The 25,601-nt window shown below is 38.4% G+C and overlaps 1 protein-coding gene and 1 pseudogene across 1 annotated transcript; both read left to right on the top strand.

Annotated features, from left to right (window-relative positions):
* Window positions 1–97: 97 nt before the first annotated feature.
* Ddias (DNA damage-induced apoptosis suppressor) lies at window positions 98–24,303 on the top strand. The gene is given in 6 exon segments (NM_001126294.1): window positions 98–169; window positions 1,229–1,312; window positions 8,903–9,031; window positions 19,244–19,405; window positions 20,257–20,374; window positions 21,529–24,303. Coding segments are annotated over 4 exon segments (2,652 nt in total). The 5' UTR covers window positions 98–169; window positions 1,229–1,312; window positions 8,903–8,918; the 3' UTR covers window positions 23,788–24,303.
* Window positions 12,198–12,307, top strand: LOC120100343 (small nucleolar RNA SNORA70; annotated as a pseudogene).
* Window positions 24,304–25,601: the final 1,298 nt, after the last annotated feature.

The following is a 25,601-nucleotide window of genomic DNA, read 5'->3' as shown; positions in this document are numbered from 1 at the left end:
ACACGCCCTGCGGAGCATTTTCTGATTGGCTCTCCTTAAAGACCGTCAAGACGACATTTCCGGCGGAAGAGGACGCGGGAGATTCGATTGCGAGCGTTTGGAGAGCGGCTGTCCGGGAGGCCGGAGTTCCTTCATGGTTGCCCGGGCTTGCCTGGGTCCTTTGCTTCAGGTGAGAAGCTGAAGAAAGGAATTCTTGGGGGGCTCTAGGTAGAGAGACTGCTGACGAGGCACTGTAACCTTGAGCTCCATTTGGATTTATTTCAAGACTCTTGGCCGTAAAAGCCGGATACGACGTTAAACGAGAGAGTCAATCCTTTTCATGTTCTTTAGTGAATGTTTACACTTTACGGTTGCTGCAGAGCCCCAGAAAGGAAAAGGCTCGACTTTAAACTGGGACATAAAAATATGTCATCAGACTACTGTGCGGAATATTGCCAGTTGCTGGCAAAGATGCTTTGTTTTGCTTTTTCAGATTACTCTGATTGCCCAGAAAAAGTATTTTACCGAATAATGCACGCAATCCAGAAACTGAAGCTTTTCTATTTTCCTTGATCTCTCGAATCCACATCTAAGATGAAAATTCAAGCCCCACTGAACACTGCCACTACCATAATCTAACCTGTGACTGTTGTATGCTGTGACAGTAGCCTTCAGCTGTTTCCCCTGTTTATCCATTCTCCATAAGACCAGGCAGATAGGTGAAAATTTTTGACCAAGATACTCACCATTTATCTTGTTTTAGATGCTTCTATTTTCCCGATGTTTTAAGTCCAAATTCCTTAAGGTAGGTTAAAAAGCTCTTTGGCCTTGCTTGCCTCTCCAACCTGCACTTACACACCCTCTCGGGGTAGGAGATAAAACCCAGGATATCACACACACTGTTCATGACATACTGAATTATCCCCAACCCCAGGTTATCTTGTATATTCCTCAAAGGCACCATCCTCTCAACCTCCAAAACTTCTTTTTATCCTGACTCATTAGTGATTTCTTAGTTTGCAAAGCCTTTCTGGTTTGGTTTGGTTTGTTTTATGTGTGTGAGTTAAGAGAACAGGATTTTGAACTTCTGATCATCCAGCCTCTATCTTCCAAGTGCTAGATTTATAGTTACGTTCCACCAAGGCTGACTTTGAAAGCATTTTTAAAAGCATCTTAAATTTAAAGCATTTTTTGACCTTTTAAAACTGGATCACAGAGCACTCTGTCATTTTTTTTATTCATTCCTCAGATAAAATTTTAAGTGCCTCCCATTATGCCAAGAAGGGCCAGGTTTTGGATGACTTCAATTACCAATAGAGACTGCTGTCCTAGGGTAAGTACCCCTCTGCCCCCTTTTTGGATAGAATTAAACAGAATAGCAAAATTGAGTATGGAGACCTATATTGATAACCTTAGCACTCTGGAGTCATGAGAATCTCTAGTTTGAAGCCAGCCTGAGATACAAAGAGACTTAAGGGCTATGGAGGAAAATCTTATGTTTTAAAAAAAATGGGTCTAGAAATAACCATGGATCTGGAAAGTCCCCTCTAAAGAATTGATTTTAAATGGGTGAATATGGCATGGCTTGGAAAGGGAAGGGAGAAGGGAGGGAGGAGTCCCAGTATTCTAATCACAATGGGCTTGGTGGTTTTGTTGTTGTTGTTGTTTTGTTTTGTTTTGTTTTGTTTTGTTTTGTTTTGTTTTTGAGACCAGGTCTCTCTGTATCCTTGGCTGGCCTCAGACCCACAGAGATCACCCTGCCTCTGCCTCCTGAGTGTGGGATTAAAGACTTTTACCACCATTTCCAACTTTGTTTTTTGAGATAGAATCTGAAGTTGGGTGGGTAGGAAGGTGGGGGGGGGTGGAGAAATATAAGACATAGCGTATGAAATTCTAAAAGAATAAATATTAAAAAGGAATAAGCTGGGCGGGCGGGAAGCAGAGGCAGGTGGATCTCTTGAGTTCAAGACCAACCTGGTCTATGCATTGAGTTCCAAGAGAGTCAGAACTGTATAGAAAGACGATGTCTCAAAAAGGGGGGGGAGGGTGAGCTAAAAATGTTGGATATGACATTGCATGTTGGGGGAGAGACAGAGAGTCTTAAGTATTTGGCCATATGGTTAGTTAGAAATAGTATTACTTACTAAAATTGAGAGGATTTTGTGACAAGAAAGACTTAACAAAATTCGATTTTTGTTACTTATTAACTTTGAATTTGTGAGACTCCTAAATACACTTGGCTCTCCTGTAAGAATGGCATTATGGAAGTCTTTGCATGGTTGCATTGATACACATTGATGAATAGAACGCATTATTAGCCTGATCCACAACCAAATTCCTGTTCTTGAACACAATGTCCTGGTTTGTTTGGTTTTGTTCTACCTCAAATGCTCCCTTCTTAGTTTCTGTTAAAAATACCTCAGAAATGATACTAAACAGAAAAGCTGTGTTGTATGCATCAAGGCTTTCCTGGTTAATGTTTCAACAGTAGTTTTCAACATCATTTCACCTTCTGCTGTAAATTTTGTCTCTGCCTTCCGTGCATATCCATCCTCAGCCTGAGAAGTTCCCTTCTTCCTTGGGGATTTCCATCAGGTAAACCTAATCATTGACTATGCCTCAGAAAAGACTGAGCAGAGTTGATGAGTTTATTAAATATTTAGATAGAGTCATTTAGGAAAAGGATAGAACTACAGTTCCAAGACACAGTGTGCTTCACGAGATGCTAGAATGTGTTTACAGTGTCTTGCTCTATATATGATCCTGTGGCTGATTCATTAACCCAAGGAAGTAATTTATGAGGCTTTCATAATTCCAATAGTAAGATGGTCTTATAAGGTGCACTGCTTAGATTTAGGGGTGAAAAAAAAAGGTGTGATCCTGTTAAAACTCAAAACTCCTAGCTAGAGTAAATTAATACCTATTTGAAAAGTCTTCAGAATATACATCTACATACTCAGCTTTGGCTTCAGTTGCTTTGGAGTTTCTGGATTCATTGTAAAAAAAAAAAAAATAAGGCAAACTAGATTCCAAGGTGAGGGGCTTTTTTCCCTTCTCATGTCCCTATTCACTGATCCACCCTATGTCCCTTCATTAAGTACCTTTCTCTTTCCAGTTTATCTTAACATTCAGTTATCACTCTCACATACAGGGTGGGGGGAGAGAGGCTGATATACAGTTCTGTTTGATGATAAATTAGAAGCATCTTTGGTTATGGTGTAGTTCCCCCATAGAGCTTTAAGCCTAAGCCTATCAGAGGCTTCTTGGACACTGACTTAAGCAATCTCTAAAAAAAATTAGCTCTCCTTTCTGTGCCATGACACTTAGACTTTTCTCCCACTCTCCCCCCAGTCTCATTTCTACTTTTATGTGTATGAGATTAGGAGGAGCTGAACTTTCCCTTGTATGTTATTGCTAAGTTTCCTACCTACTGCTTTCATTGCCTTTTTCTTATTATAAAAGCTATACATTTAGGGGAGAAATGGCTTAGCTGTTAAGAGATCTAGCTGCTCTTAAAGAGGACCTGGCTCAATTTTCAGTACCCACATCCACTAGTGTTACCTAGTGTAACACCAGCTCCAGGACAGCACCTGGACATGGGCTCCTGCACAAAGGAGTATATGCACAGAGACAAACATACATATAAATAAATAAAAATACAAATATTTTAGATATATGTAGGTTGATGTCATTATGCAGGTGAAGGCAGGTACAGGATAGAACAAGGCCTGTCATTGGATGAGAAAGGATGGACGGGAATGAAGTTTTAGAAGCAAGAGAGGAGGAGCTAGGAGAACATGGCAGCAGATGTTAAGATTCTATTCTACGCATAGGTACAGGTTGTTATGACTGTTTTTAGGGGATGAGTGTGTACGGGATTTTGTACTGTCTAGGTAAGCAAATTATATCTTTATCAATCTGATCAGAGGTTAGGTGTGTTCTTTCATGTGGCAACTTGAGTCCGCAGTAAGAGATCCACAAGATAGGCAGTCTCTGTATGAAACCTGCGTGACAGCGACCTGCCTTGGGAACTACATGGGTGGAGAGATTGCTTCTGGGCTCAGAGAGTAGCCGTCGGCAGTGTGAAATGGGATGGAGCTTAGCAGGTGAGACACTTTGCTGAGATGAAAATATCCCCCAGAGGCCCTGTGTGCCGGCTTTAGCGTGGGATAAAAGGTTTTTTATTTTTACCACAACAGATATATAACATTGTTAATGCTGTTTTGACAGAAAATACTTTTTTATAAATGAAAGTTATATTATTCTAACCCAGTCTCTCTCCTCACCCCACCCCACCTCCAAGCAAAACTCTGATTAGTCTTCCTCTTGGATTTTTCTCATGGTATCATGTACATTTCACTTATATAATTATCGGTTACATCACGTTCTATGAACGCTTATACTAGAACATAAATCTAGTGACTAGGAAAGAACTGTGTCTTTCTGTCTCTGACTTATATACTGCAACAATTGGCATTTAGCAACCGTACAGTTTATTACAAATATGTACATATAGTGAGCTTATTAAGTTGGTACATGTTTTAACTGATAGAGCTAAAAGAATATGAATATATATTTGTTTATCATATATTCATTATTCATTATTATAGATTGCATTTACATGAAGGAAACATTATGATTGGACAGAGAAGAATGATTTCTGTGTCCTTCATTCAGTGAATGAAGTGTCTTTTTACAATGTAGGTTTACCAGGTAAAACACCAATTAAAAATAATAAACTGACCTCTTTCGTTTCAATTCTTAAGTTTACCTATGAGTTACAGGGTTTTGTTTTTTAACATACGAATTTGATCCACTAGAGGGCAATAAATCCTTAAATAAAAGGCAACAGCCAACCTTAAAATATAGCAATTCATTATTGCATAATTTGAAAATCAGTTCCAAAATGCCATACTTATATTAAGTTTTTCCCGTGTTGATGAGTTGTATTATCTAGACAGGCCTGGTGGCATAGATCTGTAATCCCACCTACTTGGAAGCTAAGTCAGGAGGATCACGAATTCCAGCCCAGCCTTGGGAAACTTATAAGATGTCCCAAAAAGAGTTTGTAAATGTAGATCAGTGGTAAAATACTTGCCTAGTATGAATGAGGCCCAGGGTTCAATCCCTACACTTGAGGGAAAACATGTATACCCACAATACAGCACAGTGTCTTAGTTAAATTATAAGTCAACCCGTCTAAAGTACCTGTGTAATAAAATTTATAAATAATCTTTTGATGAGGGGAGGAAAGGATTTATTTGGCTTGTCCATCACAGAGGGAGGCTAAGGCAGGAACCTAGAAGCAGGAACTGAAACATAGTCCATGGAGGAGCTCTGCTTACTATTTGGCTCTCAGACTCATATACTGCTCTTTTCCTTATTTTGGTGTGTGTGTTGTTGTGTTTTTTTACTCTGGTTTGGAGATTTCTCTATGTAGCCCTTGTTTTCATAGAATTTGTTCTGTAGACCAGGCTGGTGATGAACTCAAAGAGATCCACCTGCCTCTGATTCCCAAGCGCTGGGATTAAAGGCGTGTGCCACCACTGCCTGGCACTCAGCTACTTTTCTTTTCTTTTTTTTTAAAGATTTATTTATTTATTATATATAAGCCAGAAGAGGGGATCAGATCTCATTACAGATGGTTGTGAGCCACCATGTGGTTGCTGGGATTTGAACTCAGGACCTTTGGAAGAGCAGACAGTGCTCTTAACCACTGAGCCACCTCTCCAGCCCCTCAGCCACTTTTCTTAAACAGCAGAGGCCTACCTGCCAAGGAATGATATAACCCACAGTGCATAAAGAATATTTTTGAATGTCCACATAAAATAGGGAATTCTGTATTGGATCTCCTAAAGATTGGCCCACAACATAATCAAACGTTTAAACCTAGAGGGCTAGAGATAGCTCAGTGGGTATCACTGCTTGTTGTACAGGCTTGAGGACCTCAGTGCAGATCCGCAGTACCCATATAAAATCTAACTGCATGCATGCATGCAGCCCTAATGCTGGGATTGACAGTCTGCACTATACAGTGGGAGTCTGGGATGAACAGAAAGCGGTGCTGGGATGACAGTCTGCACTGCACAGTGGAAGTATGGGATGAACGGAAAGTTGCAAAGAATGTGAACCGCTTAGTGGGCAGAAGGCAAGAAACAACACCTTTCTTCGTTCCTTTAAGAAATTATTAGAACATAAATACCAAGGAAATGAAATAAAATAAGAAAAGGAGTCTGGAGAAATAGCTCAATGGTTAAGAACATTGACTGCTTTTCCTGAGGACACATGTTCAATTCCTAGCACCCACATGGCTGAAATATCACAGGTTTCACCCATGAAGTCTCATCAACATGGCTATCCGAACAAGACTGGAACCTGAGCTGTTAGCACTAATGGTGGGTTTTTGGTGGACCCCTTTCTGTTTTTCCCTGTAAATTATATTGTAAACTGCTTCATTTTTAAAGATTTCCAAGGTGGCAAGCAAATCTAGGAGTACCTGGATGTGTTTGACAAAACTTTGTAACCTAATCATGTATACCTAAGGGTTAAAGGATTAGGGTTTCTACACTACCTTTCTGAATATAGATAGGTGGGTCTATATGTTTAACTTGTATCTACAAATTTTCATTTTTTAGCTTTGATGGGAAATTTTATTTTAATTGAAAACAACTTTTTTTCTTAGAATTTATTCTGATCATGGTTTCCTCTCCTCCATCTCAGATCTTTCCCTCTTCCTCCAACCCATCAGACGCCACACCTTTCTCTCTCTAGAAAACAAACAAGCCTAGAGGCCTAGGATAACCAAGTACTACTACTGTTTTAAATACAACAGCTAGCAATGAAATGACCTAATGACGTTCTGCTACTATCTTATCAGTGCTTGGTCAGCTATCCACAGAGAAGCTTCCTCCTGTATCTGTTGGGATATGATATAGATATAGATATATAGATATGCAGAGAATGTGAAACCTTGGAACACTCAGCCCTATCTGGATGTGTGCATCAAATCCCTCCCCTCAGGGCTCTGGAACCCTGTGGAAGGGGAAGCAGAAAGAATGGAGGCCAGAGAGGAAGAAGGACTTATCGACACAATCATGTGAAGTCACAGAGGCTAAGACATGTACAGGAGATACAGAGGCCCTTTGTTTATATGTTATAGCTTCTAGTGTAGGGCTTTCATGGGATTCCTGAGTGTGTAAGTGAGTGGATTTCTCTTTCGTGAGCCTTCTCTCCAGCTCTTTTCCCTTTTTTTTTTTTTTGTTCAATTCCATTGTGTTAGCTTCTGTATTTTATTTTATTATTAGAATCCTGTGTTGTTTTCTAAGGAGAGACAGAAAGGGAGTGAAACGAGATGGAAGGCGCGGGCGGGAGGAACTGGGAGGGGCAGAGGGGAGCAAACTGCAGTCAAGATTACATCATGTGAGGAAACTTTATCTTCACTAGAAGTTGGAAATGTTGGAAAAAAGAAACAAGCAAATAAAAAGAATTTTAAAAAAATGCACAAGAAAAGCACACACTTGTGCGCACACACACAAACACCATAAAAATTCAGAAACCACGATATACAAACAAGCAAAAGATCAGGAAGAAAAAAATGCCCAAACAAAGCAAATGAGACGAAAGTCTTTGAGTTCGTGTTATGTTAGCCATCTCCTGCTGTATGTGGGATCTACCCTTCATAGAGCCTATATACCCAGATCTATCCTTCATAGAGCTTATATACCCAGATCTACCCTTCATAGAGCTTATATACCCAGATCTACCCTTCATAGAGCTTATATACCCAGATCTACCCTTCATAGAGCTTATATACCCAGATCTACCCTTCATAGAGCTTATATACCCAGTGAGAAATCATTGTGAAAGCAGCGAGAAAATCTTCTTCTCATGGAAACATTATGTCTTGACTCAGGATTTGTAGACATATTTTACAGTTAACACATTTCTGTTAATGATCCTTGAAAAGCTATGTCTAACTGAATTTTACTTTGTCAGAATTTACTGATTTCAGACCCAGAAACATGACACAAATTGATATATCTCTGAAAAAAAAACCTAGGCTTCTTTATTGAAAGCATTTATTTTATGCCGTGTATAAGTCAATCATAGAGGGGAAATGGTAAGTCAATGTACAATTTAAAGAATTTAAAATGAAATTATAAAAGAAGAGAGCAGTGTTTTTCTATCTTTGACATGCTTGTATAAACAAGGACTGTAAAACAAACATGAGCACCCTGACCTCTTAGACCAGTACCATTCTTAATTGCTAAATACCTCCTTTTTCTTCAAACTGTAAAATTCCACTCAAGGAAATCTAAAGACATTTCAGCTACTGGCCCAAATAATAAGCTTCTCAAAATCACTTTAGCCCATGAGTTCAAGACCAGCCTGGACAAAATAGGGAGAACTCCCAAAAGCACAGGGAGGAGGAAGAAAGAAGTTGGTTCGTGGAAAATCCTTCCCATTAAAATTGTAACCCCAACTTCTATATCTTTTATAGATATGAGTAGGCTAAGTGATTTCTCAAATAAATTACTAGAGGAGACTAGTTGCTCAGAAGTAGTCATTCAATGTTTCTTTTAATTCTTTTAATAATTAAAAAGCAAAAAAGAAATTAGTTTTTCAGTATATCATCACAGGCCTCAGAATATAGTTCAGTACTTGATTACCATGTATGCGCCCCCAGATTTAATCCCCCAGTGCAAGAATATTGGCACTGCTTTCACTTCTAATGAAACAAAAGATAATATCAACTGACTGGTTTTGATAAGAATTATATTCAGAAATATGAAATTCCAACTGTAGGTTTGGAGAAGTCAATGATCTGTTAAACAGTGAAGACGTCCACCGTGGGGCGCAGGAGAATGGTATTCCTGTGTGATTTAACATTTGCATTGGACCTCATGCTTGTTTTCTTTTGTAGGACAAGATAGAGGCACATGAATAGAAGACGGAAATTCCTTTTTGCCTCAGTACTTGCTCTCCAGAATTCGAGTTTTATATATCCATCATGTCAAAGGTGCTTCTCCAGGATATTCCTTGAGTCCAAAAGGTAAAAGTAAAAACTGTATAAGGGGAAATACAAGAAGACACTTTCTGTGACTCATGGCAAATGCATACTGGATTTTCCCTACCAGAACATCGGACTCTCATGGAAAATTTCAGAGTTGGTTCCTCTGTTAGTTTTAGAATAGATTTGAGTAGTAATCCAATTTCTAGAGGAAAGCTTTAAAGAGTATTTGTGGTTTTTTTTTTTTTAATGGTCCTCAGGTTATTTTTAAAAATATATATATATATAAACTTGGTAGTTGGCACCATGCTTACTAATACATATATAAAATGCTTGGAGACAGATCTGTTTCAGATTCTAGAACTTTGGAGATATAAGAATATTTGCATAGGCTTTGTTGGAGTATGCCTGATCTAAACTTGAAATACAAATGCTTCAAAATGAATGTGTTTGTTTGTTAGTGAGTAGTTCTCTGCAGCTCAGGCTATTCTGGAATTCACAGCTCTGATATGGTAACCCTGGTTTCAAAGTCTACAACTTCACAAGTCATGTCAGTGCTCTGAAACTTTTGCAAGTACTCTCAAGTTCAGAATTTCAGGTCAGATATGTTCAAATTCTAGTAATCTATTGTTCAACAACTACAATGTTGTTTGGCTACATCTGAGTACCATGACAGAATCATTGTAGCCAAATATTGTTGAGAGCCCAAAATATATACATACATACATACATACATACAACGTATGTGTGTATATATATATATATGTATATATATACACACACCACCTATTTTTGTAGAGTAGAAGTAAAAAGTTGATAGCTTTATGTCTAGATATTAAATATAAGATTTTGATGGTAGTAATGCCTAGTAATATTTAAATAAAAGTAATGAACTAATAATTTTCACTAGTCACTTGTCAAGTTAGAATTAATGGGGTATGGGGGGAAATCAAGAACCTTTCTTAAAAACACAATGGAATTTTTCAAGTTCATTTTGCATAAGATTGCAGATAGGTTGCTAACATCTACTAATGGTACAACACCAGGCAGGAGATGTAGATTCTGTGAGTGTACATATATATTTGTAAGATTGAATAATATCTACAGTATGGAATAACTATATAAAAATAACACAGAAATCTAGTACACAATACGAGGACTTCTAAAACGGCACTTATTTTTGCTGAAGATCTTTTACAAGTATACTTTCCCTATTGCAGTAAGTCATGGCGGTTAACATTATTCTGTGGAGCCAGAATGCTTGAGTTTGATATTACCCCTGCCCCCTTTTGTTTGAATGGTGGGACCTAGGTTGGCCTGAAACTCACTGTATATCATCCCAAGCTAACTTCAAACTTGTGGCAGTCCTTCTAGCTAAGCATCCCAAGGAGAGAGAATATAAACATTAGACATCATAGCCACAACCATCTCCATCATAGCTATGTAGTGTTGGGCCTAAAACTGGACAAAAAAAATCTACCTCTTGGAATTTTTATTTGGATCAGGTAGGTTAATATATATAACATACACAGAACATTTGTATAGATCAGTAACATAGATGTAATATACAGATGTAAACTATTCTTTAAACTTTGTGGTCTTTTCCAAGTGAACTAGAATATCACTATATAGCCCAGCTTGCATTGAACTTGTGGTCCTCTTGCTTCTGCTTTCCAATTACTAGGATCACAAGCCTACATCACTGTAGGATGTAGGATCTTAAAGATAATCCTTCACAGAAACTTGGGTGGAGTATCATTGTTAGCTCTGTAGGATTAGTGCTACTGAAAGACCCCCAGAGCGGGGAGACCTTCACTCAAGTCTCAGGATGATGCAACCCCCAAGAACTCACACAAGACCATCCTTGCTGTAATCACATGAGGTTTATCGATAGGAACCAGTGCACTGGAGTCGAGACTCATATCCCACGAAGGGGCATAGGAGTTCGACCCCGAGAGGCTGGGAGAAAGGGTATTTAAAGGAAGAAGCTACAACCCAAGGGGACAGGGATGGCGTCATTGGAAAATCACAAGGAAAAGCTTCCTGTCTCTCAAGATTGCTTAACTTTATGGTCAGCTAGTTTCTGGAAGAAGCTTTCTGTTATCTTTACTAGGTCTGGAATCGCATATCTAAGGACCTTATCTTAAGTCCTTTTATCTAGTTCCTGTGGGGAGAGCAGGCTCAAGAAATGTGACCTTTTACTTACTTACAGGTAGAGGACAGGGTCTGGAATTTGAGGTATTTAGGGCTTCTTGGAGGTGAGATAGCATTTTTAAACTTCTGACTTCTTAGCTGCATTTTTTATTCTTTCACTACCAATTTATAAGTTTCTGTTTGCTGTGTGCTAGGCATGATGCCAAACACTTGGCAGACATTCATCTCTTTAATACAAGAGGTTTTTATGAAATGGATGCTATTGTTGATAGCCACATTTGTAGAAAACTGAAGCTTAGAAAAGTGGCTTGCCCCAAATCACACACTCATCTAGTTAGGTACAGAAACATTCAAGGCTAAACAATGTGATTATGGTCTATGTTCATACTCACCATATTACCTCTGAACAGTGCAGTTTATACTCAAATTCCCACTTAAAAACCCTAGGAAAGGAGCTCCAACTGGACTGCTTAGATGCATTAAACCCCATTGCACCTGGTCATTACCTGTGGAAAATCAATTCACTGGAAAGTAACGTGTGCCTATTTATTTTACAATGATAATACCACAAAACTCAAGTATGATGCTTAACCTTTTCTATTTTCACTTCTGCTTTCCCTTTTCCTTAGTAGAAATCAGCCAACACAGAATACAGAAATTCTTCGCTTTCATTTATGCCACTACATTAGCCACCAAGTTTGTGATGAGTTCCCCAACCATAGCCTCTGTAGATCCTATTTCAACCCCAAATCCTTAGCAATGACAGCCATAATAAGGGTTTTGTTATTTTGTGGAGACAACTTTTTTAATCTCCTAGATCAAAGAGTAGAGACATTTCAAGTACATCCTAAAGGCTAAGGAGACAACTCAGTGAAGTATTTGTTATACAAGCATCGGAATAGAGTTCAGAGTTCAGAACCCCACACCATGCTTTGTAAAAAGCAGTTGTGTACCTTTAGTATCAGTCCAAGGAAGCAGAGACAAGATGCCTTGTAGCTTGCTGACAAGTAGTATTGCTGATCAGTTAGTTCCAGATTCAGTGAAAGGTCTTATCTCAAAGCAAAATAAGGTGTTCCTCTTAAACGCTGTGTGACCGTAAACAGAAGCAACCTTGGGAGTATATGCAGCCTATATGGGTTTGCCTAAGGGACCTTGAAGACACTGATAGTCACATTTCTTATCTCAATGCTGTCCCAGCCTAGCTTTTTGACAGGTATGTTTAGGAAGCCCTGGGGCACAGTGGCTAGGGTTCACACTGCCTGGGTCTTCATGTATATCCACACCAAGCTGGAGAATAAGGAACATGTGATTGAGGCCCTGCATGGACTCAAGATCAAATTCCCTGGCTACCAAAAGAGTCACATTTCACAAAGGAGGGGATATACCAAATTTAATGCAGATGAATTTGAAGGCTGAAAAGAAGCTCATCCTGGTGGCTGTGGGGTCAAACATCTTCCCACCAACAATGAAGTAGGGTTCCTATTTCTCCACATCCTCACCAGCATCTGCTGTCACCTTAGTTTTTGATCTTAGCCATTCTGACTGGTGTGAGGTGGAATCTCAGGGTCGTTGTGATTTGATCCATTCTTATTGCCCTGTACAAAGCTTAAGTACAAGTAGATCAAGGGCCTCCACATAATTATATTAAACATTAATCGGATTATTTGGTTCTCTGGAATCTAACTTGAGGTCTTTGTTTATATTAGATAATAGCCTTCTAAGGGATGTAACATTGGTAAAGACCTTTTTCCAATCTGTTGGCTGCCATTTTGTCCTGTTGACAGTGTCCTTTGGTATACAGAAGCTTTGCAATTTTATGAGGTCTCATTTGTCGATTCTTGATCTTAGAGCATAAGCCATTGGTGTTCTGTTTAAGAACTTATTCCCTGTGCCTATGTGTTTGAGGTCTTCCCCACTTTCTCTTCTATTAGTTTCAGTGTATCTGGTTTTATGTGAAGGCCCTTGATCCACTTGGACTTAAGCTGTGTACAGGGCAATAAGAATGGATCAATTTGCATTCTTCTACATGCTGACCTCCAGTTGAACCAGCACCATTTGTTGAAAATGCTTTCTTTTTTCCATTGGATGGTTTTAGCTGCTTTGTCAAAGATCAGTTGTGTGGGTTTATTTCTGAGTCTTCAATTTTATTCTGCTGAAATACCTGCCTTTCTCTGTACCAATTCCATGCATTTTTTTTTTTAAATCACAATTGCTCTGTAATACTGCTTGAGGTCAGAAATGGTGATTCCCCCAGAAGTTCTATTATTGTTCAAAACAGTTTTCGATATCCTGGGTTTTTTTGTTATTCCAAATGAATTTGCAAATTGCTCTTTCTAAATCTATGAAGAATTGAGTTGGAATTTTGATGGGGATTGCATTGAATCTGTAGATTGCTTTTGACAAGGTGGCCATTTTTACTGTATTAATTCTGCCAATCCATGAACATGGGAGATCTTTCCTTCTTGTCATATAGATCTTCCACTTGCTTGGTTAAAGTCACACCAAGGTATTTTATATTATTTGTGGCAATTGTGAAGGGTGTTGTTTCCCTATTATCTTTCTCAGCCTGTTTATCCTTTGAGTAGAGGAAGGCTACTGGTTTGTTCAAGTTAATTTTATATCTAGCCATTTTGCTGAAGTTGTTTATCAGTTCTAGGAGTTCTCTGGTGGAATTTGGGGTCATTTAAGTATACTATCATATCATCTGCAGATATTGATATTTTGACTTCTTCCTTTCCAATGTCTGTCCCTTGTATGTCCTTTTGTTATCTAATTGCCAGGACTAGGGCTTCGAGTACTATATTGAATAGGAAGGGAAAGAGTGGGCAGTCTTGTCTAGTCCCTGATTTTAGTGGGATTGCTTCAAGTTTCTGAATGGAGATTTAGTTTGAAGTTGGATACTGATTTGCTGTATATGGCTTTTACTATATTTAGGTATGGCCTTGAATTCCTGATCTTTGCAAGGACTTTCCATGAAGGGCTATTGAATTTTGTCAAATGCTCTCTCAACATCTAATGAGATGATCATGCGGCTTTTTTCTTTAAGTTTGTTTATATAGTGGATCACATTGATGGATTTCCATATATTGAACCATCCTTGCATCCCTGGTATAAAGCCTCCTTGATCATGCTGAATGATCGTTTTGATGTGTTCTTGGATTCCATTTGCGAGAATTTTATTGAGTATTTTTGCATCGATATTCATGAGGGAAATTAATCTGAATTTCTCTTTCATTGTAGGGTCTTTGTGAGGTTTAGGTGTAAGTGTAATTATGACTTCAAAGTACAAATTAGGTAGTGTTCCTTCTGTTTCTATTTTGTGGATTACTTTGAAGAGTTTTGGTGTTAGGTTTTCTTTGAAAGTATGATAGAATTCTGCACCAAACCCATCTGCTCCTGGACTTTTTTTTGGTTGGAAGACTTTTTTAATGACTGCTTCTATTTCTTTATGGGTTATGGGACTGTTTAGATGGTTTATCTGATCTTGATTTAACTTTGGTACCTGGTATCTGTCTAGAAAATTGTCCATTTCTCCAGAATTTCCAGTTTTGTTGAGTATAGGCATTTGTAGTAGAATCTGATAATTTTTTTAATTTCCTCAGATTCTGTTGTCAAGACTCCCTTTTCAGTTCTGATTTTGTTAATTTGGATACATTCTCTGTGCCCTCTGGTTAGTCTGGCTAAGAGTTTATCTTGTTGATTTTCTCAAAGAATCAGCTCTTAGTTTTGTTGATTCATTGTATAATCCTTTTTCTTTCTGCCTGGTTGATTCCTGCTCTGAGTTTGATTATTTCCTGCCATCTACCCCTCTCAGGTGTATTTGCTTCTTTTTGTTCTAGAACTTTCAGGTGTATTGTCAGACTGTTAGTATATGCTCTCTCCTGTTTCCTTTTGGAGGCATTCAGAGCTATGAGTTTTCCTCTTAGCACAGCTTTCATTGTGTCCCATAAGTTTGGGTATGCTGTACCTTCATTTTCATTAAATTCTAAGAAGTCTTTAATTTCTTTATTTCTTCCTTGGCCAAGTTGTTATTGAGTAGAGCCTTGTTCGGCTTCCATTTGTATATGGGCTTTCTGTTGTTTTTGAAGACCAACCTTAGTCCATGGTGATCTGATAGGATGCATGGGATTATTTCTATCTTCCTGTATCTGTTGAGGTCTGTTTTGTGACCAATTATATGGTCAGTTTTGGAGAAGATACCATGAGGTGCTGAGAAGAAGGTATATCCTTTTGTTTTAGGATGAAATGTTTTATAGATATCTGTTAAATCCATTTGATTCATAACTTCTGTTAGTTTTACTGTATCTCTGTTTAGTTTCTGTTTCTATGATCTGTCCATTGATAAGAGTAGGGTATTGAAATCTCCTACTGTTATTGTGTGTGGTGCAATGTATGCTTTGAGCTTTATAGTAAGGTTTCTTTTATGAATGTGGGTGCCCTTGCATTTGAAGCATAGATGTTCAGAATTGAGAGTTCATCTTGGTAGATTTTTCCTTTGATGAGTATTAAGTATCATTTTTTTTGATAACTTTTGATTAAAACTTGATTTTATTCAATATTAGAATGGCTACTTCAGTTTGTTTCTTGGGACCATTTGCTTGGGAATTTTTTTCCAGCCTTTTACTCTGAGGTAGTATCTGTCTTTGTCACTGAGGTATGTTTCTCATATGCAGCAAAGTGCTGGGTCCTGTTACATATCCAGTCTGTTAGTCTAGGTCTTTTTATTGGAGAATTGAGTCCATTGATATTAAGAGATATTAAGGAATAGTGATTGTTGTTTCCTGTTATTTTTGTTGTTAAAGGTGGAATAATGTTTGTGTGGCCATCTTCTTTTGGGTTTGTTGAAAGAAGATTACTTTCTTGCTTTTTTCTAGGGTGTAATTCCCTTCCTTGTGTTAGAGTTTTCCATCTGCTATTCTTTTTAGAGCTAGATTTGTGTAAAGATATTGTGTACATTTGGTTTTGTCATGGAATATCTTGGTTTCTCCATCTATGTTAATTGTGAGTTTGGCTGGGTATAGTAGCCTGAGCTGGCACTTGTGTTCTCTTAGTGTCTATATGACATCTACCCGGGATCTTCTCCAGCTTTCATAGTCTCTGGTGAGAGATCTGGTGGTCTGGTGTAATTCTGGTAGTTCTGCCTTTATATGTTACTTGACCTTTTCCCTTCTTTCTTTATTTTGTGCATTTGGTGTTTTGACTATTATGTGACAGGAAGAATTTCTTTTCTGGTTCAATCTATTTGGAGTTCTGTAGACTTCTTTTATGTTCATGGGCCTCTCTTTAGGTTAGGAAGTTTTCTACAATAATTTTGTTGAAGATATTTACTGGTCCTTTAAGTTGGGAATCTTTGCTCTCTTCTATACCTATTTATTATCCTTAGGTTTGGTCTTCTCATTGTGTCCTGGATTTCCTGGATGTTTGAGGTTAGGAGCTTTTTGTGTTTTGTTTTGTTTTGTTTTTGATTGTTGTGTCAATGTTTTCTATGATATCTTCTGCCCCTGAGATTCTCTCTTCAATCTCTTATATTTTGTTGGTGATGCTTGCCTCTATGACTCCTGATCTCTTTCCTAGTTTTCTATCTCCAGGGTTTTCTCTCTTTGTGATTTCCTTATTGTTTCTAGTTCCATTTTTAGATTCTGTACAGTTCTGTTCAATTCCTTCACCTGTTCAGTTGTATTTTCCTGTAACTTTTTAAGGGATTTTTGTGTTTCTTCTTTAATGGCTTCTACTTGTTTACCTGTGTTGTCCTGTATTTCTTTAAGGGAGTTATTTATGTCCTTAAAGTCCTCTATCATCATCATGAGATGTGATTTTAAATTCAAATCTTGCATTTCCAATGTGTTGGGATATTCAGTATCTGCTGTGGTAGGAAAATTGGTTTCTGATGATGCCAAGTAGTCTTGGTTTCTGTTGCTTAACTTCTTGTGCTTGCCTCTCGCCATCTGGTTATCTCTGATGTTTGTTGGTCTTGCTGTCTTTGACTGGAACTTGTCCCTCCTGTGCGCCTGTGAGCCTGTGATCGTAGGAGTGGGAGCACTCCTGGGAGACCTGCTCTCTCCAGCCAGGCTTTGGGTCTAGAGGGCTGTGGGACAGCCGTAGCCCTGGGCACAGGTGGAGACCAGAAGGATGCTGTCCCAGGCTGCTCCATGGTTCCTGTGCCCTGTATGATTCTGGTCCCTCTTTGGGCTGTCAGTGAAGCAAAAGTCGGGTCTCACCTGTGGGCTTAGGAGTGGGAGCACTCCTGGGAGACCAGCTCTCTCCAGGCAGGTTTTGGGTCAGGAGGGCTGTGGGAACAACCTTCGCTCTGGGTGCAGATGGAGACCGGAAGGGTTTTAGCCATGCTTATGGTTGTAAGAAGGAATCTCAGAATTGTTTTGATTTGCATTTCTCTAATGACTAAGGATATTGAGCTTCTCAGCCATGAAAGATACCTCTGATGAGAATTCTCTGTTTAGCCCACTTTTTACTTGGGTTATTGGGTTTGTTCATGTCTACTTTCTTAAGGTCTTTATATAATTTAGATATTAGTTCTCTGTCAGATGTACAGTTGGTGAAGATCTTTCCTATTCTGTAGGCTGCCACTTTGTCCTATTGATTGTGTCCTTTACCTTACAGAAGCTATTCAGTTTCATGAGGTCCCATTAAATAATTGTTGATCGTAGTGCCTGAGCTGCCTGTGTTCTGTTCAGGAAGTTATGTCCTGTACCAATGCATTCAAGGCTATTCCCCACTTTCTCTTCTGTGTGTCTGGCTTTATGTTGAGGTCTTTGATCCACGCGGATTTGAGGTTTGTGCAAAGTAATAAATATGGATCTATTTGCATTTTTCTATATGCAGATATCCAGTTAGACCAGCACCATTTGTTAAAGATGCTTTCTTTTTTCTATTCTATGGGTTTTTTCCCTTCATTGTCAAAAATCAAGTGTCAGTAGGCATATGGGTTTATTTTTGGGTCTTCAATTCTATTTCATTGATAATCTGTCTTTTTATGCTAATATCATATAGTTTTCATTACTATTGCTCTATAGTACAGCCTGACAGTCCTCAGGAAGGTAGTCAGAGCTGTGGGCCAGATAATGGGGCTCAGGGGACCCCTCGTAGCTCCAATTACCATGTGTTTAAAGGATCAGTATTCCAGAACATGAAAAGTAAAGATAACAATTATAAGATATTACAAACAAAAGTAGGAAAAAAGCACCTAGGCCTATAGCTCAGTGGTGAAGAATTTGCCTAGCATACAAATAAAGAGAAGTTATAATAATTACAGCAATAGTAGCGAGACTAACACATTAGTTTGATAAAAATCTGTACCATAGTGTTCACTTAACTTGTCTAGTTTTATCTTTCCTCTGCATTCGATTTTATACCCAGGGCCCTCAAGATTTTAAACTAATGGTCCCAAGACCAAGCAGTATAGAACATGAAATTTACACTTGGTGCATATTTTTACTATCCTTTGGCTACAGTTGCATATTATCTTGAAAACGTTTCATTGTATCCTTTTATGTGTAATTTTTATAATCTAATATTCTTAACATATCATGATTAAAGTAATTTTGAGGAGTAGAGAGGTCATAACTCTGGCCCAGGACATTCAATACCTCTGCTTTCCAAGCGCACCTGTATTCACATGCCTAATACAGGTACAGACCCATATACATAGTGAAAAATAAATCTTTTAAAAGCTAATATATTAATTTTCAGGATTTTAAGAAAAATACAAATAAATTCTTGGTGTATAACTATTCAAGGTTATTCTTTTGTTATACTGTTTTCCATCAGTTTCTGAGCAGTCTGGTATATGTGTCTTCCAGTTTGGTACTACTAAAATCTATAAAGAAGTTTATTGACCTAGGTGTAGTAGTACATGAATGTACTGCCGTCCTCCCGGAGGGACAGGTAAAGGATGTCAAGAGTTCCCAGGTGACCCTAGCTGTATAACAATGGGGCCAGTTCTCTCACCCAACACCCTGTTTCAGGAGGGAGAAAGAAAGGTTGTTAGCCAGAAAGAATTGAAGAATTGAATTTATTAGGAATATTTGTATACAAACTGTTCTAAATTTGGACAACTCTATGCTTTCTCTCCCACTTTTCTAGGTTTACTTGTCCCAAGTGTGGCTGTACCGGTGATGCTGAGAGTGCCAACTACAGATATAGACTGTCCTTGAAAGTGGCAGAGTCCAACACGTTATTTGTCATTACTGTGTTTGGGAGCTGCTTAGATACTTATTTTGGACTCACTGCTACTGGTTTACACAGGTAAGAATCTTTAAGGCATTTTTTTACCTGACTGCTTGTTCATCTTGCTAATAGTATTTAGAAATACGTGTCTTGAGGGTATTTGTCGTTTACTAAAAAGCCCTTTATCTCAGGCAAGATATCAACTGAGAAAGGAAATTTTCTCAAAAATACATAATTGTGTTTTAAGTTCAGAGTAACTATTCTGCAACTAAAATATTATAAAACTCTAATCTAGGTTAGACACTTTACAGATTCATCCCTTGAGCTTGACCTAAAAGACACAGCCTTGAGACTTTTAAGAATCCATACAAGTGAAATATTTTCTCATTTTCAACCTTCTTCTCTCTTCACCTAGTCATTTTTCAGGAGAAATGTGCTCACATCATTGTACTTCAAGGCAAAGTGAAGGCGAGGGACACTAGAAGGACCTCAAAGACCGTTCCTACCACGCTTGCTTTTACTTAGTATAATTGCAGGCTCTGAAGATTAAGTGAGCATCTATACCCCCCACCTCACCCCCAACACACACACACACACACACACACACACACACACACACACACACACATATACACACACAGCTACAGGTTGAACCAAGCGCAGACTTACCTGTGCTAGTCCACTAAGCTTCCTTCCCAGACCTTGCAGGCATTTGTTCACATCTGATAGTGGGTTTGGGAGGGAGCTTTAACTATCTATCTCTCTCCTTCTGTGAGCAGGAACAGACAATAGGGACAAATTGTCATGGTCAGACTTCTTTTTCCTCTGTATGGAACTGACAGGGTTCATGACATATTTGAAAATATTGTGTCTTCTGATTTTACTGCAACATAAAATTTCAAAGCTTACCACTTCTTTTTCTTTCAAAGGTACCTTAAGGATTCTAGTAAAATCCCAGAAACCCTGGACAGTGGTAGAACTCAGAGCCTGTTGACCACAGCAGTAGAAAAGTGTTTTGTTGGACAAAGCTTTGTGTTTGGAGTAACGGTAATTGGAGCATCTTTCTTTTAAATGTCCTCTGTACTGAAACGATTGTAATTTCCCACACTGTTTTTAACAGTGCATAGATAGTAAAGCCTGTAGAAGCACTTAAAACTAAAACTAGTTTACATGTGATCTGCTTAAATATTATAGGTTACAACTCCCTATTTCAAAAGCCATAGAAGTTCAATTCAATGTTTTCAGAGCTTTAAAAGGAAGAATTTATTATGAATTAGAAAATGTATTAGATATTTGGTTTTAGAAGACTTTTTATTTTACTCTAAATTCTGTACCGATTACATAATAAATATCTATGTCTTCTATAAAAGGAGAGAAACAACCCTAAAGGTAAATATCTGAATATTGATTAAAAACATTAAGAGTAGATTAAAGCCTGTTGTGGTGCTCGCTTCGGCAGCACATATACTAAAATTGGAACGATAAAGCCTGTTGTGATGATGTACACCTTTACTCCTAGCACTCAAGAGACAGGGCTAGTTAGATCTGAGTTCAAGGACAGCCTGATCCACATAGCAAGTTCCAGGCCAGCCAGGGTCTCATAAAGAATAAATTTAGAAGTATGTTCTTAAATACTTAACAGTAGAAAAGTTTTAAAATGTACCAACTCTGAAGGAGTAGTAACAAACTGATCTAGACTAAAAGTATTAGTGGAAATTTGATTATACTCTAAATGGGGTATAGTGGAGAGAATATAGCACTACCAAATGGGTACTAAACCCCAAAACAGATAAACCAAGAGCTAAGGAACTTTACTTGGTTAAAATATTATATAATTTAGTTTCCTTTTTCTGTTCTTTCTTTCACAAATACAATAGTACCATCATTTATAACAGAATACTGTTTGCTAAGTATTGTGTGATTGTATTATTGTTAATCAAATAATCTTTGTTTCATAAATGAGAGGAGTTAGGAAGCATATCTGGGACCCCAGCATCCCTAGTAACTGCTGAAACAGGACTGGAAGATAAGTCTCTGTCTATGTTCACAGTCTTCGATGTGTGCTAGTCTTTCAGTAACAGTAAAGGAGTTAGAGTTAGCATTTTATTTCCTTTAACCTTTAAATTCCTGCTCCCTGTTTCCTCCTTGAACCAAGAGAAAGTTATTTTGTTCTCATTTAAATTCATTTACTTCTTTCACAGAACTTTGGAGATGTATGTGGACACCATTCCAATTGCAGTAACTTCCAGCAGCCTTGCTGTAAGCACAGAGGAGAAGTCAGGACACTCGTAGCCTCCCAGATCGTCCTGCCTGACCCGCGTGTTACAGGCTTCACTGTCATTGACTATTTACATCCGCTTTTACACAGGAAACATCACTGTGACTCTCAGGACCATAGCAGCCAGTCACTCACTTCAGATCACTCAGACAGCGAGTTCAACAGCATACAGGGCTCTGGGAATACATCCTGGGTTTTGGAGTCTAGCAGAGAGGACTTTTTCAGATTCTGGCAGCCATCTCTTGAGCTGACGTCTACTGATTCACACGTAACATCTAATGATGACTTCCCACCTTCAGAACAGCTCGTGGCCAGTGGTACTCCTACCCAAAACGGACACTGCGTCTCCTTCTCTGAGGTCACTAGTTCTAACAACTGCCACGATTCCCTCCAGAGTTTATGGAGCTTTGTTTCTTGTATGGACAAGAATAATACAACAGGAAAGTTGGGTGAAGAATTAGGTTTACTGAGTCCAATTTGCAGCAGTTGTCATGAAAGTAGACTGACTGACTCTAATTTTTTCCCTTCACAAATGCAAAAACCCTTTAAGGAACATAATTTAGAATGCTATAGTAAAGCAGAAAAAAATGATTACTCCCAGTATGATATCCCATGTTACCAGCATTGTGAAGTAAATACCACCATTCTTCAACAGGGATCTTCTGCATTTTCATTGTCATCACTGAAACCCGAAGAAACAGCGAGTGCTTCCCAGAAGTCTGACTCCTTGATTTGGGATGATATACCATTCTCTGAAAGCCTGAACAAGTTTCTAGCAGTTGTTGAAAGTGAGATTGCTGTAGCTGAGATAGATACTCAGAATAGAAAGCAGGGTACAGATAACAGCACTGATAAATGCCACAAAAACTACAGCAGATTATCATTGACTCCTCTGAGAGATACTAGAGCCTTAAATACGCCGCCTTTCGGCTTAAGGTCATCACAAGCAATGAGAGAAAACTCAAGGAGAGAGGCCTTCTTTTATAACAGTAAGTCTAGTTCAAGTTCTCAAATCCAAAGAGAATCACATCCAGACAAGGCAGCAGCGGCTGTCTCTATAGGCAGTAATAGGAGCGATATCTCCAAGGATTTTCTACCAGATACTTGTTCATCAGCTCTGTTTACATCTTCAGATGACATGGAAGCCTCCATTAGCCAAAAGAGGACTAGTGGGGTCCTGCAACAAAGGAATGAAATTTCATGCAGGCCCAGAACCTCAATAAGTGACTGTTCTGATCTCAGTAACAGCTGTTTTACTGGATGTGAAGAAAAATCGCATTCAGGAACAAAAGAAAAATTGGCAATACAAAACTGTTCTAAAAAATACAATGATGTTTCTGATCTTCACAAATTAGAAAATAAGCGGAGTTATAGATGGCCGGAAAAGCAAGATGACAATTTCACAATTAGCCGGAAACTCACATATCCTTTAGAGACCTTTCGCGGGAGCCCAAAAAGCATATCAAAAGAAAAGCCTTATAGGCCTAGCAATAATAACTTAACACAAAGTTCTTCTGCTGATCATGAAGGCAGCTACAACGCTTCTGCTGATCTTTTTGATGATTTTGCTAAAGATAAGGACACTGAAACAGAAATTACCAAACTACCGCAAGATATTTTGTTACCACTGGAAGCATCTTGCACAGAAAATTATCCTATAAATGAGAACTGCAACCATCCTTCACAAAAACTCTCCTTGCAAAGCATATCACCCTCAGAGTATCGAAGACCAAGCTCTCAGTCAGACTCAGAATGTGATTTTGAAGAAAGCCAAGAAGACTTTGTTCCATGTTCACAGTCAACTCCAGTTGCAGGCTTCCACCAAAGAATTCATGGCTTAAATGGTGCTTCCAAAATACTGCCTTCCTTCTATTCACATCTTAATGCTAATTATAAAAACACAAACATTTCTCCTCTAACTGGCAAATGTCAAGCTACCCCAACCTGCCCAAAGAATGTAAAAACATCTATGCAGAAGCTCAACCACTGCCCTGCTGCTGAGTGCCTTGAAAATGATATGGATGAATGGGTCCCCCCTACTACTAAAAAAGTATTTATTTCAGATGTTTGTGGATTGAGAGTCACGTGTTTAAGAAAATGCCTTGCTGTCCATTATTCCCCTGACCAAAAAGAGTTACCAAGGAAGAAACTGATAAAAGTCACACATAAAACCAACAAATAATTAAGAAGTTAAAGACTATATTTTGTACCAATAATTACAAAACCAAAAGTGTCTTAAGTATGATTGTAAATGATCAGGCTGAAAGTAGGAAAAGTCCATTTGGGGATGGCCTTTCAGGAGTCAAGTGGAAGTCATCTTCCCTTTTCATAATACTTCAGTGTCTGATAAAAAAAGTACTTGGTTTACTCAAAGTATTTCCATATAAAGTCATAGGAATCCAGTTCCCAGAAATTTTAAGCAATGGCAAATCTATTTGGAAATTTTTGCTTTCACTGATACAGAGAGCAGTCTATATTTTGAACACTTACAGAAAGTCATTAATAGAAAATGGACTGTACTGTGTGCTGTTGGATCTTTCAAGATTTTCACCATGGCTTTTTTTTTCCTCCAGAATACTGTAATTTAGATAACTGAGCACTTTTCCTTACATTGACTGTATTAATATGTTGGTTTTGTATATTTAAAAGTATTTGTTAAAATATAGACATACAGAAATAAAGTCTTTACAAATTAAAATATCTTTTTTGTCATAAGTTTGTATGGATTATTTGGAAATTTCACACCATTCACCTAGATCACACTTACTTTCCAGTCCTTCCAGGTCTGCCTGCTACCTTTGTGACCTATCCTGCCACCTCTGCCCCACCCCCCCATAAAAAAAGAAAAAAAAATACTAGTCGATTTTGTGTTCCCTGTATATTCACTGAAACATGTTGACACTCCCAGTCGTCTTTCATGTAAAGAAATCGTAGTCTTCCCCACTCACACCCCTGTCAGAAGCCCTCAGTTGTGGAGAGCTCCACTTCAGCATCTTTATTACAATTTTTAAGAGATCTCTTCCATGGTTTCCTGTCTAAGCTGTTATTATTTAGGGGGTGGGGGGGGTGAATAGGTGGAGTGTTTGTCTCCAAAGCCTTCTATGTTCCTCTTTCTCAGGTAAGTCTGCAGTCATTGATGCTACAGCAGAAGCAGCTTCCTGTCCTCTACAGTCCTCAGGAGCATTGGTCATGGGCTTCCACATAAACTAAAATGTCTTTAATTATTAGCTAAAACAAGAACGTAACTGCTCAGCCAGTGGGAGCAGGGAGGCAGGTGATGGCATAAGCCTTTAATCCCAGCATTCAGGAGGCAAAGACAGGTGGATCTCTGAGTTCAAAGACATCCTGGTTTTACAGAGCAAGTTCCAGGATAGCCACAGCCAGACAGAGAAACCCTGTCTCGGAAAAGGGGAGGCTGTGCAGGGGCACACAACTGCTGGCTCAAGTTGTTGCACAAGGCTAGCTAAAAGGTAATTAATCCTAAAATGTTTTACTCTGTTAGCTAAGACAGACACCAGCATGTCAATACTATATAGGAAGTGCAGTGGTACAAATGTATGTCTTTTACATTAAAATTAAGACCCAACTGAATATTTTGATGCTAAAGTACTAAGAGCATTTTCAGTGTTTTTCACAATTAATTAATATTCTGATCTTAGAATCGTTAATGATGAGAACGCTGCTTTTCATAAATACATAAATATAAACTGACAAATATTTTCAGGATCATTTCAGAGATAGTTGGAAATTCTATACAAATTCAAAGCTAAAATTCATTTAACAGTCTTTGGTGGAAGTCAAGGCACTGTAGAGACATACCCGTGGCTAATATCACTTGCTCTACAGTTATGAGGATTAGAATTCAGATCTCATCACCCACATAACAAGCCAGGTTTCCTGCAGTTCCTGTAACCATTCAGCCCTCTTCTAGCCTTAGCAACTACATACATGCATGTGCTACACCACAAAGATGCACAACAAACAAATATTTTTTGA

This window comes from Rattus norvegicus, chromosome 1 (genome assembly GCF_021556685.1).
Source record: "Rattus norvegicus strain SHRSP/BbbUtx chromosome 1, alternate assembly SHRSP_T2T, whole genome shotgun sequence".
Taxonomy (NCBI): domain Eukaryota; kingdom Metazoa; phylum Chordata; class Mammalia; order Rodentia; family Muridae; genus Rattus; species Rattus norvegicus.
Note: the sequence above shows the minus strand (reverse complement) of the source record. Positions and strands in the feature narration are given on the sequence as shown.